The following is a 19,652-nucleotide window of genomic DNA, read 5'->3' on the forward strand; positions in this document are numbered from 1 at the left end:
TGGTTTCTGCGATTATTACATCTTCCGTCATGAGAAAAAGTTTGGCAAAACTACACTATAACGGGTATAATATTTTTTTATTCTGTTCCTGTACATTTTGCCCTGATGTTGATCAATATTTGGTGGAATCTAGAGTTTCCTTATAATAATTATGCTCATGACATACATTTAACAGGAAAAAATACAGGTGTTATGTTATTTTGTTTTTGGATACCACAGTTAATCGTATGCTTAATACATTTCAACATCCCAAAAACCAGTGCTCTAACTAAAACCATAGTTCACTGGCAAAATTGACCACAAAGATCAACATTTTTAGAAAAAATCAATTAAATTTATTTTTAAACTAAGATCCATGCTTTAATGTCACTAGACTCTGAACTAAGTCTCTCAATGGTAAAAAAGAGTTTTTCGTAATATTACGCAATTTTTACATGATAATTCATAATATGATTTCGTCATTTTTCACAACATTTGTGCGAGATAAGCATTTTCATCCGCTTTGATAGCAATGCAGACAAAATATCTGATTCGAATGTCCCGCTTTCACAATATATCTTCAAAATATTCCTCTATAACAATGGTTCTTAACCGGTGGTCCGCGGACCACTGGTGGTCCCTGGAGGCATTCCAAGTGGTCCGCGAAGCTTATCTTCGCGACGTTGCTATACGTTATCTAACTTAATTATTATCGACTTATCTATGCGAGCGGGGGTTTTCGTATGGACGTATATCGGGTGTGTCGTACCTAGTCCCCCCATTCATGAAAATGTATGATTGAGCTACATTTAACGTAATTTTGGTTTTGAGTCTTAAAAAATAATTAAAATATCGCGCTTGCTTCGCTCGCGTATTCAGAAACTGTATGCCCTTATTGTTGCATTTGTCAACAAACAAAAAGTAAAGTACGTTTGGGCAAAATTTTACGTAATATTTGGTTGAAGTCCGATAAAAATTTCGCGCTCGCTTCGCTCGCGTATTCAAAAGCTATATGCCCTTATTTTTGCAATTGTCAATAAACAAAAAGTTAAGCACGTTTGGGCAAAATTTTACGTAATATTTGGTTGAAGTCCGTTGAAAATTTCGCGCTCGCTTCGCTCGCGCATTTGGAAACTACATAGGCAAATTTCTCTTCATTTGCATTTGCTTACCTACACAACTGCCGACATGCGTTTAGCTTTGACTAGAAGTGACCCAAAAATTCACTTTTTTTTGATAAATAATAAAGAAATGAGTGCTAATTTAGGTAAACCGATGAGGTGGTCCCCGGCAAGACAAACTTTAGTTAAAGTGGTCCCTCATGTCAAAAAGGTTAAGAACCACTGCTCTATAATGTACTGATATAAACCTATACCTACAAGTGCAGATGAATATCAGTACATTGAATTAAATTTTATCTTTCTAGTTCTAAGGTTTGTGATATGCTTATCGAAGTAGGAATATATGTCAGTAGCGAGTCGCCCCAGCTTCGCACGTTGATAAATGATAAGTACCTGAACATTTCTCAATATTTTGCAATAAAAAAAAATATTTTCTGCGAGGTCAACCAGCCAGCAAAATCTCATTTAAAAGCCAGTTAGTTGAAAATGCCTCAGATAACTTTTCTTAGGGCTTAAAACGTTCTATAGAATTCATTTTGGATAATTTCAGGAGAATTAAATCCTTTCAGGATGAATACAGTTTTAGATAAAACCAACAGTTTAGTGAAGTCGAAAACGACTGACCATGATAAAATTGCGGACACACTGGCAAGCCGTCACCTTTTAGACTATCCTGTATAATTTGGTATCCTAAGGCAAATACCTATTAACTATCAAACTTTAACTTGCTGATGTAAAAAAAGAGAATTTTCACGAAAAGTTATATCACGAGGAAAATTCGACAGGTCAGGACCGACAGACTTCCTGTCAGTTAAAATTGAAAGTCATTATTTCATATCATATATTTTTACATGTGGGGAAAAAGATACCGATAAGCAGATACCGGAGCTAGATACTGATGTAATAATAATGATTTATTGTGGATTTGCGTACCTAATGTTATCGGGAGAATCAAAAAAGATATGTCATGTGGTATGCAATGATATCGCAGCGGCCGCGAATACTTATCTCACAAATCGTTGTAATATGTGAAGAAATCGCAAGAATATTTGTATTAAGATTCCATCAAAAGTTGCACCATATTATGAAAAGATAAACTGCCAATAAATTTGACATTAGGATACGTCTAAAATTATATCCTTCTCTTTGATCTTTCATCATCAACCTAGCCTTTTCTTAATTAAAAATACGATACGTAAGATAATAATATTTTTTTACCTTTATTCCATTAAGTACTTCATTCATAAGTTTGACCCTCTCGTCCTTGTACTTCATAAGCCTTATTTGGAGGGTTTTCACTCTGTTGGCAATGAGGCCGTTCACGGGGATGAGTATGATCATGACTGCCAGTCCGGCAAGTACGGAGGGACCAAGAATCCCCCACAAGAAGTATAGGGCAAGAGCTATTTGTAGCGGCGCAGACCAGATCATGTTCAAATAAGCTGTTAATTCCACGAATCTGCAAAATACAAATTACTAATGTTAATAAAGTTTTCAGTAGTTTTCATAGGCGTAATTAGATTTTAACTAGTTATCATGCATTTGCGGCGCCTCCAGCTTTATGTAACCTTATGAATCAAATCATTAGTTCCACTTTTTATATGACCCGTAATTTATTATACACAATAAAGATTTTTTTGTTAGTATCCTAGAGTTTCCGAAACTACTGATTCGATTATACAAAATTCTTTCGATGTTGGGAAGCTAAACTAGGCTGTTTTATCTGGGTACACGAAGAAATACCGTCCTGAACGCGGGTGAAACCGCGGGAAACAGCTAGTATTCAATAATTCGATCCCTTCATAATATTTATATTAATAACTTTATTGTATCATCAATTTGATTAATTGGTTTCATAATTATAGGTAAATAGAAAATAAATTGTAAAAAAGTAGGTTATAACCGTGAATTCAACAAAATTGTCTCATGATAAGATTACATTATGTATTTAAAAATAGAAGAAGTTCGTTCTGTATTTTTTTATCAGAATTCAGAGCCTTCCTGTTATTTTGATTAGTAGGTGAGTGATAAAACGATATCATTTCTGTTACATCTAGTATTTACACACACTGCTTGTTTATCTGAATGTCAGATCTTTATATCAGTTCACTCTGACGCTGTTACTCTTCTTGACTGAATAACAGAATGAATTTGCAAAAAAACTGTGTGCAATGTTCAGGCTGTAACTTCCTTCTGTTACCGTAGGTAATGATTATTTGCAGTTTCTAAAAGCATGTATCATAACGATAAAGGGATAAGGAAAATAAGGAAAAAAATCAGTTGACATTACCTTTGAGCATCAACGGACATGAGGTTAACGATTTCTCCGACGGTGGACTCCTTCCTGGCGGAGTTGGACATGCGCAGTGACTTCCTGTAGATGGCGCTGGTGAGGGCGGTGCGAATGCGCATGCCCACCAGGTACATCCTGGTGAAGTAGTGCGCCAGCAGCATGGTTTGCACCGTGGCGCAGGCAAGAAGCGCAACTGCATAAACGTAACCTTTCCATATCGGCTCTTTACCTTGCACGAAACCTATTAGGAGTCTAAAAATTGTGTTTATGAGTTGTCATATTGGAGGAAGTCGTTTTTATTTTGAATATACAGGGGTCAAAATTGTTATCTTTAGTAGGTACTATTGTATCAATCGCTCTATGAATGGACAATTTATTCTTTATTAATAGATTTGGTGTGATGTCACTGAGCGTTGCTATCGACTGTTCGAATCCGTGAATCAGCAAAATATAGAGATACTTTAATCGCTGAGATATTATGTAAATATGTTATGACTGTTGTTCCTCACGTGACTTGGCTTAAGAATTAAAAAGGGAACATTATCGTGAATTGATAAGTGTCAAATCTTTGTGTACTTACTTGAGTAGCTGTGGCGACAAGAACATCAGTACGTCGTTGAAGAGTTTGAGCATAGATCCGAACAGGAACTGACCGCCGAACGCGAGACATAGTGCTGGTAGTATGGAGGCAGGCTTTTTCTCAGATTCAGGCTTGAAGTTCACGCTGGCCGATGTCTTACGATATGTCGCTTTTGTGGCGTTGGAGCTGGACAAGTTTAAAGATATAAAATGGTTAAATGAAGTGTTTCCTCTATTTCGTGAACGGAAAGTTTACAAAATTTTATTACTAAAGATGAACTGCAAGTCGTGGGAAAAGAGTAATTCAATTGTTCGGCAAAATATATGAGAGGTAGCATGTAGATAAATAAAACATTTAGAATTTTAGATAGTCGCATAACGAAAACCTTAAAGGAACAACATCAGAATATTTTTACCTTGAAACGTCAAAATTGATTAAAGAGGTAGATTTTGAGATAAAATATAGTTTTTTTTCTAAATAAAGTTCAAATGTTATGTTTAATAATTGTAATTTTGGCGTCATGCTTACATTTCTCGTTTTCTCAAAGACTTTTCCCAAAATTTATCGAACTTTGGCACAACTTCTGTGGACGAGTCCTGAGGGTTTAATGCCCACAAGTCTTCTTCAGTTAAACTTCTACGGAACCCTGTCAAAGCAAGGGGATCGAACCAGCTGTACGTGAGTCGACTGGGGAATCCCGACGCGTTTTCTGGGCACTGGTTCTAAAATATAAAATGATTACAATATAATGTAATTTATAAAAACGACAAGGCCGAAATTTTTTAATAAAAACATACTAAAAACTACGTACTATAAGACTAAGTATTTACGCTTACGTAATTCAACATTCTTGTGGTCGAAATGTGTTTTTTTCTAAAGCACATAAGGTAACAAAAAGTCGATTAAATAATAATACTATATGATTCTTGATTCCAAATAATAAAGAAGATGAAAACCAGTTTCACCAAAGCGGTATTGGCATTTAATATGGTCTGTTTTATTTTAGTAGATGCTTATAGCTAATTTCATTAAGAACTTAATATTAATTAAGGAGAGCTTACCTTTTCATATTTATAAGGCGTATCTTTCGGAGGTAAATCGGCGAAACAGTTCAATAAAAACATGAGGATTATCAGTGGATAATAGACCATGTAACTGACGAAGTTATATTGAACATTTTCATCGTCGCTGAGGTTGTAGTGCGCTTTGACCTCGGACTGTAGCTGGGGCAAGCCCGCCAGTATCAACAATAACCAAAAGAAGAACAGAACTCCTGATGCTCTCATACCATACTTTCGATTGTAGTATAATAACGTTGCTGATAAACACTGCGGAAGAAAAATATATTTATTAACTTTGCTTAAAAAACTGTTACTAGTTTTCCAACAATTCAGACGCTAGATTTTCGTCACATATTTTCATGTTAACTACTGTTTATATAGAATACACACACAGTAGTTTAGCAGTAAAGAATACAAACTTTCAATTATTGCTTAGAAAAATTACTCCAAGTCATGAGAAATATTTTGAATTGAAGAAAAAAAAAAATTGAATCGATTCTTCTGTTTTAATAACAAACCGCCAATTAATACAGAACCCCGTTTTGCTGAGTCTTTTTTCTACCTCGTAAAACTTGTCATCAAGTTCAGTAATTTGTCCTAGTTTTCATGAAAGGAGGGTCACTTATTAATAAAACACAGACGCGCTAAGCTGAAAGAAATAAGGGTATAACCATACTTTAATGGAGGACACTCAAGGTGTTTTATTGATTAGTAAATAAATGGTATCATTACACCATTTAGATTATACATTGCTTCACGCATTATATTTTTACCTACATAACTAGGTATGTAGGTACAGTAAAAACTGCAAATCATTGATCACATGACTAAATAAATTTATTTATTTAGGCTTACCAACTAAGACACATACAGACAATCTTAAAAATGAATGAAACAACAGTTAGTGTATGCTCTTAAATTAAAGGTAGGCTCAACATTTTTTTAGGTTGTTCAAGTAAAAGAGTTAAAAATTAAAAGTAATTAAAAATAAAAGAAATTAAGAAATTGGGTAAAACATAATAAAACTATAAAAATTAAAAATTAGGCAAACTCTTAATGGCTCTTTTAAATACACTTATTTTACTTGCAAATATATCCAAGTCGTGTTTTTTATAATGTCATTACACTTTCTCGATCGATGCTGTTTGTCATCTCTGAATCTTTGGAGAAGAGTTACAAGATTGATAAGAGGCAAAGAGTAAAATTATGATTGAGTAGCCAGCAAAAACACAGCTGTTTCATAAAAAGAATAATTAGGAAAGTTTTCCTAAAAGATAACATTATCATCGTTTTATACTTAGCTAGATTAATAATAATTATCGTTTATCTTCCGCAAACACGATAAATCAATATGATAATGGTGTCTTTTATTATTTCAAATATTTAGCTGGAATTCCGTTTAGAATTTTTAAAATAAATTATCTGTTTTACAATTTCAAAATATCGATAATAAAGTTAAGATATTATTTCCTCACTATGTTTACTTACTTTTATTTTCAAGGCAAAGTTTGGTAATGCAATGTGGGCGGACAGCGAATATAGATAGTGGTTTTAACAAACTAACATAGGTGGGAAAATAATATTATAGTGAATTACGATTGCCAAAGCATTAAAAATTTTTACATTTCTATTTTTATAGTCAGCTAGAAACTACTATTTTAAGAACCATACATGATACTTGTCATTAATACTTGTACATATATAATACTTGTCATTAATACGAGAACTATTAAATTCTTTATCTTTGCATATTGAATAATCAAAATTGTCTTAATTCAAAGTGGTCACGGTCATGGGATCGGTTATTGAATGATTCTACTCTACGGCGTTATATTGCACAATGGTACCATACATTTAAACCGCTGTCGCATTAAGTTGGTCGAAGTCCATTTTATGTCATATTCAAGTTTTTATGAAGATCTACCAGTGACTGTGATTATATCACAGCGAAGGTCAATAGTTTGAAGATCCGTTTCGTAGTAACTACAGAGTTCCGTGGTACGATGAGTCCGGCCGTCGTCGGTCCGCTAGTCGACACTCGGCATTGGTGCCGGCACAATATAATAGTGTAATAGGTTACGGGTGATGTAATATTTTTTTGTCGACATTTTGTGTGGTTAACTAATTGTCCAAGGTTAACGAACGCAGTACCCAGCCAAAGGGCTTAATGATGACGGCGCGGTGCTGCAATTTGGAGACCTTGGTATTTGAAATACATAAGTAGTAGAAGGAATTTAATTGTAAGTTGGTAAATTATATGAAGAAAAAATAGCTTTCTGGTAACTGTGTTTAAAGCTATAAGTGTGATGTCATATATTACAAGAAGTCCTCTTGATTACAATAATAATGCATATACAAGACTAATTTTAAAAGTAATTATTATATGACCATCATAACTGAATAAAATGGAAGTAAGTACCCATCTGTAAATTAAAAGACATTAATTAGCCATGGCATGCCTTGATGGATATGTACCTAGTTCGATTTAAGAATAAGGCCAATTATTGGCTTTATTACAAACCTCAATCACTATGCTTGCCTACTTATTAGTTTAATATAAAAACAAATAGGTACTTGTGTGACCTAGTTTTTGAAATACAAAGATATAAATGTATTAAAAACTCGATTGTTTCTGCGAATGCCCTACCAAAAGATAACAATGTTTAATTTTTTATGTTTACGGAAGATTATAATTATTATCAACGAAGGATATGAATAGCTAACACGGTGTTTTTAACCAGATCGCCGAAGCACTGAAGCAGATGTCTTTCTTTTGCGTTTACTATAACTGTCTTGACATATTTTTTAGCAAATAGCTGGATTATATTCAGAATATGTATATTGTATTGCTATTACCATGAGCTTTGCTGATGACTCACTCAATAGATAGTTATCAGTCCAGTAAACCTCTCCCAATTAATCCGATTCCATGATAACGAACCGAATCGATTTTTGTAGTTAGGTTAGGCAATGATTTGCAGTTTTCACTATATAACATCATAGTTATTTTCATACGAATTATACATAGAATAATATTACTGTAGTGGTAAACAGTAAAAACATCGACAGGACAATCGTGTTAACCAATTTATAAATGGTAACGTTAAATAACCAATCAATAAAACTCCTCGTGTGTCGTCGGAATAAGTATGGTTAAAGTAGTCTTGATGTAGCTTAACTCATTGTTTTATTAATAGGCGACCCTTCTCAAATGGAAACTGGGACAAATGGTGGTTGTTTTAGTTAGAAGAAAAAATTGAAAGCACGCTGTTCTCAGACTTCATGCCTAAGCAAAATTAATAAGTATGTGGTAACAAAGCAGAATCATTATCGAAAATTATTATTTTAGCCAGCTCATGACATCTTCGTGATTCATGATTATGTTCATGGAATACAAACTTTTTTCCAGTTCAGCTAATTTATTGTTAGAATAGTAAAATGATGTCATACTTACAAATGTTAAAATCTTGATAATGGGACTATAATAATCGGCATTAAACACTTCCTTCTCTCCTTGAGATGAGGTGTGCACAGTGACGCCCAAATCCACAAACTTTAACACTATCAGAAGGCAAGTTATGAGCAGTTTGCTGATGTTTAATATGTTCCATGGTATGTTCCTTTCTTTACTGTTTAATATATAGTAGGTGTCAAGGAACGCCGCGGCCCATAGGTACAAACATGGTGTCCACACGAGGACTGTTTTCTGAAAGCATGGCGTTAGCTCTGGGCTGTCGGTGTACCACGTGAGACTGCTATTCTAGAAGAAAGAAGAGAAACATGTGATTAGCCAAAGTAGATTAGGTAACTACGAGATTTAAATATGATTAAAAATTTATTATGATATGACATCTCTATGTGTAGCAAGAATTTGTTTTGAGAAAATCCATGATGTGTGGGTATGTTGAGGGCAACGATAAGAGAATTGACTAAATTAGAACAGAAGCATACCAGCGCTCGCAGTCATTCGGAACGGAACCCTATAATATTATGAGCAACGTCAGAAATTGTCACTGCATAGCATTGTAATCAAATGACATGATATCGCGAGACCAAGGTCATTAGAATTGGTATAATATTCCGTTACTTCGTTCAAGCTTTGATCCCGTTAGACGGGCCGGGGCTGTGATGCCATCAGTCTCTGATAGTAAAATCATATCGTTAGATTTGACAATATCAGCGCGGGTGCCTATAAACGATACGGTATCTTTTAGTTCATGTAAAATATAATATTGCTGAGCAGGTTTTTCGTGTTGGAGATATTTTAATTATTTTCCACGTTCGTATCCTGCGATAGTATTAGACTACAAACCGACAGGTACTCAGCGGGATGGGATGCGAGTTTCTCAATCTAGATTGTATGCATTGGCATGCACGTGTCTATTACGAACGAAACATACCACCCACATGAGCTGAGTAAATTTTGTGTTTATAAAATTGAGATTGCAACGGTATAACTCTAAAAACATTCATGTACATAGCTGCATCTACATACATATATACACAGATAAACGAAAGGTCTGGTTGCTTGTTACATTGAGTTATTCTCTGAGAGGACTACTTCTGGCGCCAGAATATAAGATCGTATTTCTATAATATTTCATATTATCTTCATATCTCACGCAAATAGGTTCAGCCGTTTTACAATGTAAGCGTAACCAACAAAGCTAACTTCGCATTTTATAATAATATAGGATAGGAATGTTGGATTATTTTAAGAGTTTTACTATGTTACACAGTGATCTGCTTGTGGGTAGATAAGGCGTCCAACAAAATGCCGAGTCATCGTGATTCGTGTGGCAACAAATTGATGTGTTATACGACGAGTCTTCCTATACTACTCCCGTTAAACATGACGCACATCTGTGTTATTTTGTACTGATGCCTTACATGAATTATGACTGCATGACAAGTTTCCTAAACTCATTGTTTAGTTTTTCACGGAACCCTTTCAACGTAATGCTGTATATTTTAAGAGTGTAACTTTAGCTGTAGCTATCTATATAATTTCATGTGGCTTCGGGTTGAGTTTCTTGATTACTCTGTACTCAGTACTGTAATTCTTTCTTATCCATGTATTCCATGATTATGTGTATGTCGATATAATCTTATGGCTGTGGCGATATTGTTAGTGGCATCATCCGGTACTGTATCAAACTGTTGCCGTAGTTACCGATGTTTTCAATTTGCGTCGATAATTCCGGGAACAAAACTTGTGGCATGAATGTGGACTGTGCATGTAGTACCTACTTTTACTAAGTTAATATTTCATATGCGTACATCGTGGGTTATAAACAGTACCTAATAAGAACAATATCTCTTTTATTATACGATTGCAACATACATTGTAGAGGTTTACAATAAAGTAATTCATGACTACTTAAAATATCTGGGGTAAGTAACGATAATGGGGGAAGTACCCAATTTTTTTGCTGTTCCTTACTATTAAATTAATATTAAGCCAAGGCAATTACGGGGAATCTCCTTAGCAACAAACAAGTAATCAATCATAAATCAAAGGTCAACAATAGAAGCTTGGGTAATGATAATACACTGTAATCAAAGGCTAGTTATTGTAAATAAATATAATTTTTTTACGTACCTATAATCTAAAAAAATCATTAAGGAAGGAATTTTGCATTTAATAGGGCTTTTAAATTCTGAGATATATATTTACAGAACGATAAGGGCTACACGAATAAGTTTATTGTTGTAATGAAAGTCAGATTATTTATATTGTTTTACACAAATGTCTAGATATAACTGTTTTAATGGCGACCAAAACTACCTACATTAGTAGATATCAATGCAATTATAGATAGGAACAGTCAACAAGATATTTTTTTTTAGTTAGAATCAGTTTTCACAATGTTGGGCAATACACTGTTGACACATATATTTTTAGTTTAATTTTAAAAACCTGACTGTTAATGTTTCATTTAAGTAAAAATTTTTGCAGTTCCTTTTTTTACCAACTAAGTCTTGAAAATAACACTCATTTTGAACAGACTTATAGAAAAATTCACAATACTAATGTTGTTACTTTTTAGCTAGAATTTACTCTCCTGTTTTATAAAATTACCTATTCTGGATTAAAATCTATTCAGTCCTTATAAAGCTATAGTATTTTTGCCAAGCAGACATAGTTGCCTTATACTATACTGTATTACATATTATGTACCATGTAGTTTGGACTTTGGCTATTTGTCATGGAGATGAAGTATCAACATTAATAGTGTATTTAACATACCATGATTCATCATAAAAAAATAGAAATGGGTCAAATACATTTCATGAAATTTTTTTTATTTTTAATATCTAATATAAAAATGCTGGAGATTTCAATCAATAGCATTACTATTTTTTACACTGTACTGAACATACAATAAGTTATGCTCAGTAATGTCTTTAAGCTGTAACCCATCTATAGTACCCATACCATGGAGCAATTAAAAAAAATCTCTGGATAACGAGCCTTTTTCTGTTTGAAAATGGGACCCGACCAGTATTCCAAAACCGAATTTTAAAAAAGTAAGCATGTACATATCTATTTAAACTATTGATTATTTTTCCTGTTTTTTGTTGTAGTAGTTATGGCAACACAATAGTTTGTGTTAATCAAATAAAGTTACAAGCATTTAACTGTCAATGAGTAGCATAGTAACTGCATGCTTATACTAAATCATGTTACCTTTAGAAGACAATTATTTGTTAATGGCAGTTATTTGAAGAATCATTTTTAAGTCTTGTGCAATGTGAATGACTTGCTGTTTTTATACTAACATACGGACATAACAATTATTAAAGTACCTATGAGCATACTTTAGTCATGTCCCTTAGTTTTACATGTTCATGGTGAATATACAGAGCTTAAAATATTACACAAATATGTTTGATCATTCATTTGAATAATTAGTCATGCCTACTCTGCCACTTATATCAATGTTTTAATTACTGTTTCATGAGACAGGATAAAATTCGTATTCTATATTCCTGTAGATTTATCATCATATATATATCATATTTGTTTTAGGTACTTTTCAATAGACTTCATAACAAGGAGATTCTCAAATTTAAATTTTGTTTGTTTATTTTCTTCTTGAAAGCATTAAGAAACTTTATGATTAGTAAGGATTTATATGCCACACTAACAAATACAAGTTAGTTAATCATGAGAAGTAATTTGAAACCAACAAAATGATAAGGCAGAGTATAGAAACAGCTATAGTAAGTATCACAAAACTGGTTTTATTCATAGACATGATGTTATTATAGAAAATGGCTTGGGTCATGGTCATGTGGTTACACAGGGAATGTTTTATTAATGAGTTTTCTCGATTATTTCTTATTATTAAATATTGTAAATTATTCATACTGGCCAAATCTATAACGATTTTATAATTATACATTTGAAACACATTGATACAGCCAAAAAAGTCATAAGTATAATATTAATTTAACAAAATAATAAAGGTAAGGTTATTGCACCTAATGATGTTATAGCAAATGTTCCAATAAGAAACTATGTGCATCCAGTTGGAATAATATTTCCAACAGGAATTACTTCAAACAATATGTTAGGGTGTTTAAAATCAGATATCCAATACTAAGAACATACCTAATGTAAAGATATAATAAGTAGGTAGGTAGATATCTACCTTATGGACCACTGAACTAAATTTGGGTCAAGTGTTTAAAAGAGATTCAGCTCGGACAACAATAATTGTATTACCTTAATCATGTTTACCTAATATAAATTAAAGATCATTAGAAAAAGCCTTAGGATTATACATACTAACTTCAAAAACCTACCTAGTTTAAAAAATATACACAACATGAATAAATATGTTTTTTTCCTTTTTTGTGAGAAGTATTAATACAATAAACTTTTTTAGGGGAATCAGACACTACCTGGTCACATTTATTGGTAACGAGAATTAGACATTCACTTTTATTTTCAATAAGTAAATGAAAAAAAATTTACATCAACTTTTTCGTAGCAAACTGACCTTTCATTAGCGTGCCACACAATCGTAGATGCTGCGAAACTGGTTAATCTAATGTGTAGAAGAAATTCAACATTTCACATTTTAAAGTTGCCCTCAGCAGGTAGGTAGTTTTGCATAACCCAATGTGTTCACTAACCAAAATGATTTTTGATAAAAGTATCGCAGCAGACATACTTACCCAAAATTGAGATCCGCAGAAACTATCAAGCGTAGAATTGTAAGACATTGTCACAATTTTGTGAATATTAGTTACTTTTAACTGCCATAAATTTTATGTTGTTTTACGACACTCCCGATACATATATTTTTAATAACTGAATTAATAGAGTGGTGTTAAACAGATATATACGATTAAATGTTATTTATTCACTGAGAGATTTTTTACTGAGATATAAAAAATTGAATAAAATCTTCAACATCACACACCACATCACACCGCACCGCACCGCGCACCACAGATAGTTTACGAATAGTTTATTCTGGGTTTGCGTCACAGATTAATATATGTCGCAAGTTAGTTTTCGTTCGGTACGCAGAGTCATTGACGTAGTATAGAATAGAATAGAATAGAATAGAATAGAATAGATTTATTTATTTGCATAAAATGTAGGTAATTTTACAATTAGGTGTTACAATTTTATTTGACCCGTGTACATTCTGCCAGAATGGCATGCAAAAAATAGGACTTATACTATAAACATATAATCTAGGTATCACTTATAACTATATTAATTTAATCTAAGAACAATAATACTGTAAGCTAAATTGAGTTATCATTAATGAAATCGGATACAGAGTAATAGCATTTTTTAATAAGTAAATTTTTGAGTGTGTTTTTGAATTTTCTTAATGGTAGCTCTTTTATCATTTTTGGTAGATGGTTGTAGATTCGAGGAGCCATACCCATGACACTCTTTGTCAACAAAGAAGTTTTATATTTACCTAGATATAACTTATCTTCATATTGAGATCTTAGACATGTGGTTCTGTTTCTAGACATCTTTAAAGTCGGGAATAGGTGGTGATTAGTTTTTACAAAAATAGCTATTTCCAATATGTATAGGCATGGGAAAGTTAAAAGATTATATTTTTTGAAAGTAGGTATGCAGCTGTCAGTCACTTTGAGATTAAAAATAGATCTAATACAGCGTTTTTGCGCCTTAAAAATATTTTCTCTCTCGCTACAGTTACCCCAGAATATTATTCCAAATCTCAAGACAGAAACAACTAGACTATGGTAAGCTATCAATACTGTTTGAGTGTTAACTTTTTTAGATAAGCTATACAAAGCATAAGCAGCTGAACTAAGTTTTTTACAAATGTTATCTGCTTGAGTTTTCCATGTCAGTTGACTATCAATCGTAATCCCTAAAAATTTTGCTACGTTAACTTCATCTATTGTTTGTCCATTATAATTTATATTCATATTTGTATTTACTATTCTTTGATAAAAATGCATTACTTTGGTTTTTTCTAAATTTATAATTAAGTTATTTTTTTCCAGCCAATCAATAAATTTTTCAAGCGTACTGTTAACGTTATCTTCATAGGAATCTTTATTGTGACATTTAATTATTAAAGTGCTGTCATCAGCAAAAGAACCATAGGATTTGGCATTTGGTTAGGTAAATCATTCACGTACAGTAAAAATAATAAGGGGCCGAGTACGCTACCCTGTGGGACACCAGATTTTATATTTCTTCTAGATGAAGCATACTTTTCTTCTTTTTTCGTTTTCTGACTGACTCTAGAAATTTCTGTAAATTGTTTGCGTCCTTTTAAGTAAGTTTTGATGAGATTTAGCACATTTCCTCGTATCCCGTATGTTTCTATTTTCTTTAAAAGTATATCATGATCCACATAATCAAATGCTTTTGATAAATCAGTAAATAGAGCACATATCGGTATTTTTTTATCAATATTTGGCATTATGATGTTAAGAAAATCAAAAATAGCCATATTAATATTAGTGTTCTTCCTAAAACCTTTCTGCTCATTACATAAGATATTAAATTTAGTCAAGAAGGCATATATTGCATTATAAATAACTTTTTCTATTATTTTAGAAAAAATTGAAATCAAGGAAATTGGTCTATAGTTTGAAATCTCATCTTTGGCGTTTTTTTTATAGAGTGGCTTCACCTTAACGATTTTAAGTGCTTCTGGAAATTTACCAGCTGATATACAGGCATTTATTATATGAGCTAGTGGGGCTGCTATATAGCTACTGACATATTTTATGACCTTTGTAGAGATACCATCATAGCCATAGCTTTTTTTATCTCTCAAAGATTTGATTATGTTTATTACATCTTGATGAATTACTGGAGATAAAAAAATGGAGTGGGAATTTTCTTTTACAATATTATTAAAGTCACTTTTTGATGCTGCAGCTACTTGATCTACGTAAAAATTATTGAAAGATTCTGCTAAATCGTGGGGATCGGTTAATACTGTATTATTATATTTTATTTGAGAGATAGGTTCACTTGTTATTTTTTTATTATTGATTACTTGCCATACTGTTTTAGATTTATTTTTAGATTGATTAATTAAGTAATTGTTTTGCGATCTTTGAGTTAATTTAATAATTCTCTTAAATTTACGAGAATAATTTATAAACAAAGTCTTATTTTCTTTTGATGGTTTTAATCTCTGTTGCCAAAGTAAATGTCGTTGTTTTCTGCTGCACATACGAATGCCTCGAGATAACCAAGTAATCTTTCTTTCAGTCTTTATTGTGACTTTTTTAAAAGGAAAACATAAATTGTGTAGTAGCTGAAAAATATCCATGAAGTTATTGTATGATTCATCAGGATCTTCTGTATTGTAAACGTCATAAAATGATAGACTTTGTAAATGTTTACAAAAAGTTTCAAGATTTTCTTTGGAAGTGTCTCTTTGCATAGTGAACCAAGATTTAATCAAGCAAGTTTTATTTATTTTTGCATTTATGATCTGTGCCGAGTGATCTGACAATCCAAAATCCTTTACTTGGTGTTGACAGACTTGTTTAAAATTGTGAGCAAAATTATCGATACATGTGTTGCTAGAAAGTCGAGTTGCTTCATTAATTTGTAACTTTAAATTGTAACTTAAGAGAAAATATTTAAATTCCAAAGTATATCTATTGTTTTTTAATATGTCTATATTGAAATCTCCGCATAAAATGAGTTTTTTATTTCGAATACATACTTTCCTGAGAATGGCATCTAAATTTTCATAGAATTTATTTAAATTTGTAAGCTTGGGGGGTCTGTACACACATATTATAATCAATTTTTGCTGTATGAGTTCAATAGCGCAACACTCAATTATTCCTGCTATGGAGAACTTCATAATTTCCGGCAATTCTTTATATTCGTAACCGCTTTTGACCAAAATACACGAACCACCACGTTTAATATTACTTCGTGAATAGCTTGCTGCAAGTTTATAATTCGGTAAATATAGTAAGTTTTCCTGTCCGGACATTATGAAGTGCTCGGTTATGCATATTACATCTATTAATATTTGTTGACTACACAACTCTTGGATATACATAGTTAAAAGATCCGACTTGTTCAAAAGTCCAGCAATATTTTGATGGAATATACATAAATTATTAGAGAAAAAACTGTACAAACAGGACTGATAACTTACAGCCAAAAAACGAGCGGAGTGAAGTAGGTCGTACGGAGGCCGTTTGTCCCTTTCTAATAGGGTGATTACAAGATTAGCTATGTGGGACAAATTCGAATTTGCTAAGATTATAAAAAAAATCTTCATTATTGTAAATGTAGACTATACTAATAATAAAATTATTTCTAATTATTTCTATTATTTTTAATTATTATTTATTATTATTTTTATTATTATTTTGGTACCTTGGACCCTGTGCCCGATATCGGTGGCAACCTATTTTTTATATTTTTAAATGTTTTTTATTTTTATATTTAATATTTAAAAATGTAAATTATATGCTTGAAAATAAATTATTTCCTTAAAAAAACATGTATGTACGTATGAAAAAGGAAAAAATAAGAAACAGTAACTACGAATGTTGAAAAGAAATAACATTGTAGGGACACATGTAAGAATGTATGGCAGAGCGCAAGGTAAGCAAAAACGTGTGAGAGCGTGAGGTATGCGAGGCACGGACAGTTACTGCGCACTGGTCCGAGTAAAAGGTTCTATCTGGGGGTTTTCGAAATATATCCGGTATCCGAACACCGTGTTTCTCTCAAACCCCTGCACCCACCGACCAGAAGAGGCAGTGTTCAATTAGGGATCCTACTCCTACCTAAGACCGATCCCTAAAACATTATCTTACAACCAAAGAAATCGTTGAATGGGAATTAGCGGTATAAAAGCAGGAAAATTTCGAAGCTGCATACGACTGAATTTTGAAAAACAATTATCAATAAAGTTTTAGATGCACCAAGCATATTCAGGGTTACCACAAGAATCGTGTATTCTTCGACCAATTTAGTTCATTATTTCGTTGGAATAGAGTTCATTTTCGTAAATATATGTATATTTTGTTAGTTATCAATCATGTTCGGATACTACATCAATGGTCAGAGTCCACAGAGCCATAAAGAAATAGAGTTGCGCAGAGACAATTAATGTCGTTGAATGAATATTTTGATACTTGGATTTTTATTTGCAACAACACCGGTTAAATTAGATGGCGTCACGACCATTGACATATAACTATAGGGACAGGAAATGTCTATGAAAAAAACGTGCATACCTGCAGTAACTAAAATGGCTGCCATTACTAGGGTTGTACCGCTACCGGATTCAACAAATATCGATATTGTATTCTAGTTAGAAGAACGTACGAGTCTTACTGGGTGCATAAAAATAACCGAGTATAAATAATTTCTTCGTCATAGAACTAACTATCACATTTACTTCACTGATACTAATAACCTCAACAACATCAACCAAATGGGAGGAGTCATTCATTTCAGTAGGGTGATACCTTTAAAAAAAAAACACAGGCAAAGTAATAATTTATTATTTCAAATAGCCCTATGAAAGTTCTTTCACGACAGACTAGTTGCAGGGTGCCAAAGATTCGGTCTTATGAAGAAGAATCCGCAAGAAACGCCATAAGGAGATACTCTCTTAAAAAAAATACAATAATTTAAAATCGTTTTCAAGCTATTCATGAGAAAGTTATATAATGCAAATGGAGCTAATTATGTATTAATTGATTGTACAAAACAATTTTAGTGCTAAGAAAAAAATATTTATACAATTCGAAACCTATATTCGGTAACTAAGTTCTGAAGCAAATATTGCAACTTGCATTCCGATTTGCTCGTCTGTGCGGAAGCACTGCCGTGCCCGTGGTCGCCGTAGAAGCATCATGTGAAGATAAAAAGGCAAAACATATTATTTTCAATAAAATATGTCTTTAAAATCCTGAATTTTATAATACGCCTTTTTAATCAAAATGTTTTTAACTGCATTTTAAAACTTTTTATCTGTAAAATGAAGGATATATTATATATAAAAACATAAACTATTCCCTAAAAATATACACATATATTCGGAACGCAACTAAAACCGCGAGGAAAGCTAGTATTTAACTAAAGAACAAAATAAAGATGTTTTATTGAAAATAATACACAACTCTGAGGGCTCAGTGTCTTAGGGACAGTAAGTTCTGATGTTAAAATTTGTAAAAGCAGACTTATTAAGTGGATATTATATCGATACTATTATGACAACTGCACAGCACTATGCCAATATGACATGTTATTGTAAACAACATTTATTTCTAAATATAGGTTTTTATACAGAAATAAACCAAAATATAAGTACTTTCACCATCAATTCATGTTCCCGAAACTATTTTTTATCCAATGTGAATTATTTTATGTAGTTTCTAGCAAAAATAGGTTCCTAACCTGTGTAAAGACAATCCAGCTTGATTTTGGTGCTTCCTAGCACCACACTTCACAATACAACACATAGGCATATTCGTTGATTATTTCACTATTGAAATAGTAAAGTCTTAAAAGTAAACACGAGTGATTTTCTATAAAATAGCAAAAATAAGTCACGAAGAGCACCTATTTGACAGCACAACTACCATGACATATATGGCCAGATATGGCACGCACCTACAAACAGAAAGATTTCAAAAGTAAATGTCACCATTTTACGCAATCACAAAAATATTGTTGTCCCTGTTTTCAAATACACTTATCTGCTTAGAAAGAGTGAGACAGAACTATGTTGCATAGTTTGTTTCATATTTATATAACTATAGATACGTCAATATCAACACGGCGTCTCCTTTTAATTCTAAGCTCGATGGTCACGACAAAGAATATAGACCATATAGACGTATAGACTGACGTTGTTTGAAAAAGGGCGCGTGTTATCAACTGCCTCGACTGACTAACTCCCGGAAAACTTTCGTCGCTCATCTGTGCAAGGTACGTTTCCTGCTTAAGATACGTCTGTAATAATTTGAGTAATAAAGGAGATCTATATATCGGCTTTGGCCGTATACGTGTTAGTTAGATAACGCCCAAAAGTAGCCTTTAGCTTGAAAAGCTTAAAAGAGACTTACTGGGGCCCGATTCTCCTGATTTTACTTAAGCGACA

The 19,652-nt window shown here is 32.6% G+C and overlaps 1 protein-coding gene across 4 annotated transcripts in view; it reads right to left on the reverse strand.

Annotated features, from left to right (window-relative positions):
* LOC124630103 (multidrug resistance-associated protein 1) overlaps positions 1-13,518 on the reverse strand; it is a 31,657-nt gene extending 18,139 nt beyond the window's left edge. For 2 of the 4 annotated variants that reach the window (XM_047163834.1, XM_047163832.1), the window contains exons 1-7: positions 13,222-13,518; positions 8,489-8,794; positions 5,035-5,301; positions 4,502-4,695; positions 3,974-4,159; positions 3,391-3,645; positions 2,319-2,559 (exon numbers count right to left, since the gene is read on the reverse strand). In XM_047163834.1, the coding sequence (XP_047019790.1) occupies positions 2,319-2,559; positions 3,391-3,645; positions 3,974-4,159; positions 4,502-4,695; positions 5,035-5,301; positions 8,489-8,794; positions 13,222-13,269 (1,497 nt within the window). In that variant the 5' untranslated portion in view covers positions 13,270-13,518. The remainder of the gene's footprint in view (positions 1-2,318; positions 2,560-3,390; positions 3,646-3,973; positions 4,160-4,501; positions 4,696-5,034; positions 5,302-8,488; positions 8,795-13,221) is intronic. The other 2 variants (XM_047163835.1, XM_047163833.1) reach the window with 1 other exon arrangement.
* Between the last annotated feature and the right edge of the window lie 6,134 nt (positions 13,519-19,652).

This window comes from Helicoverpa zea, chromosome 4, assembly GCF_022581195.2.
Source record: "Helicoverpa zea isolate HzStark_Cry1AcR chromosome 4, ilHelZeax1.1, whole genome shotgun sequence".
NCBI classification, from domain to species: Eukaryota; Metazoa; Arthropoda; class Insecta; order Lepidoptera; family Noctuidae; genus Helicoverpa; species Helicoverpa zea.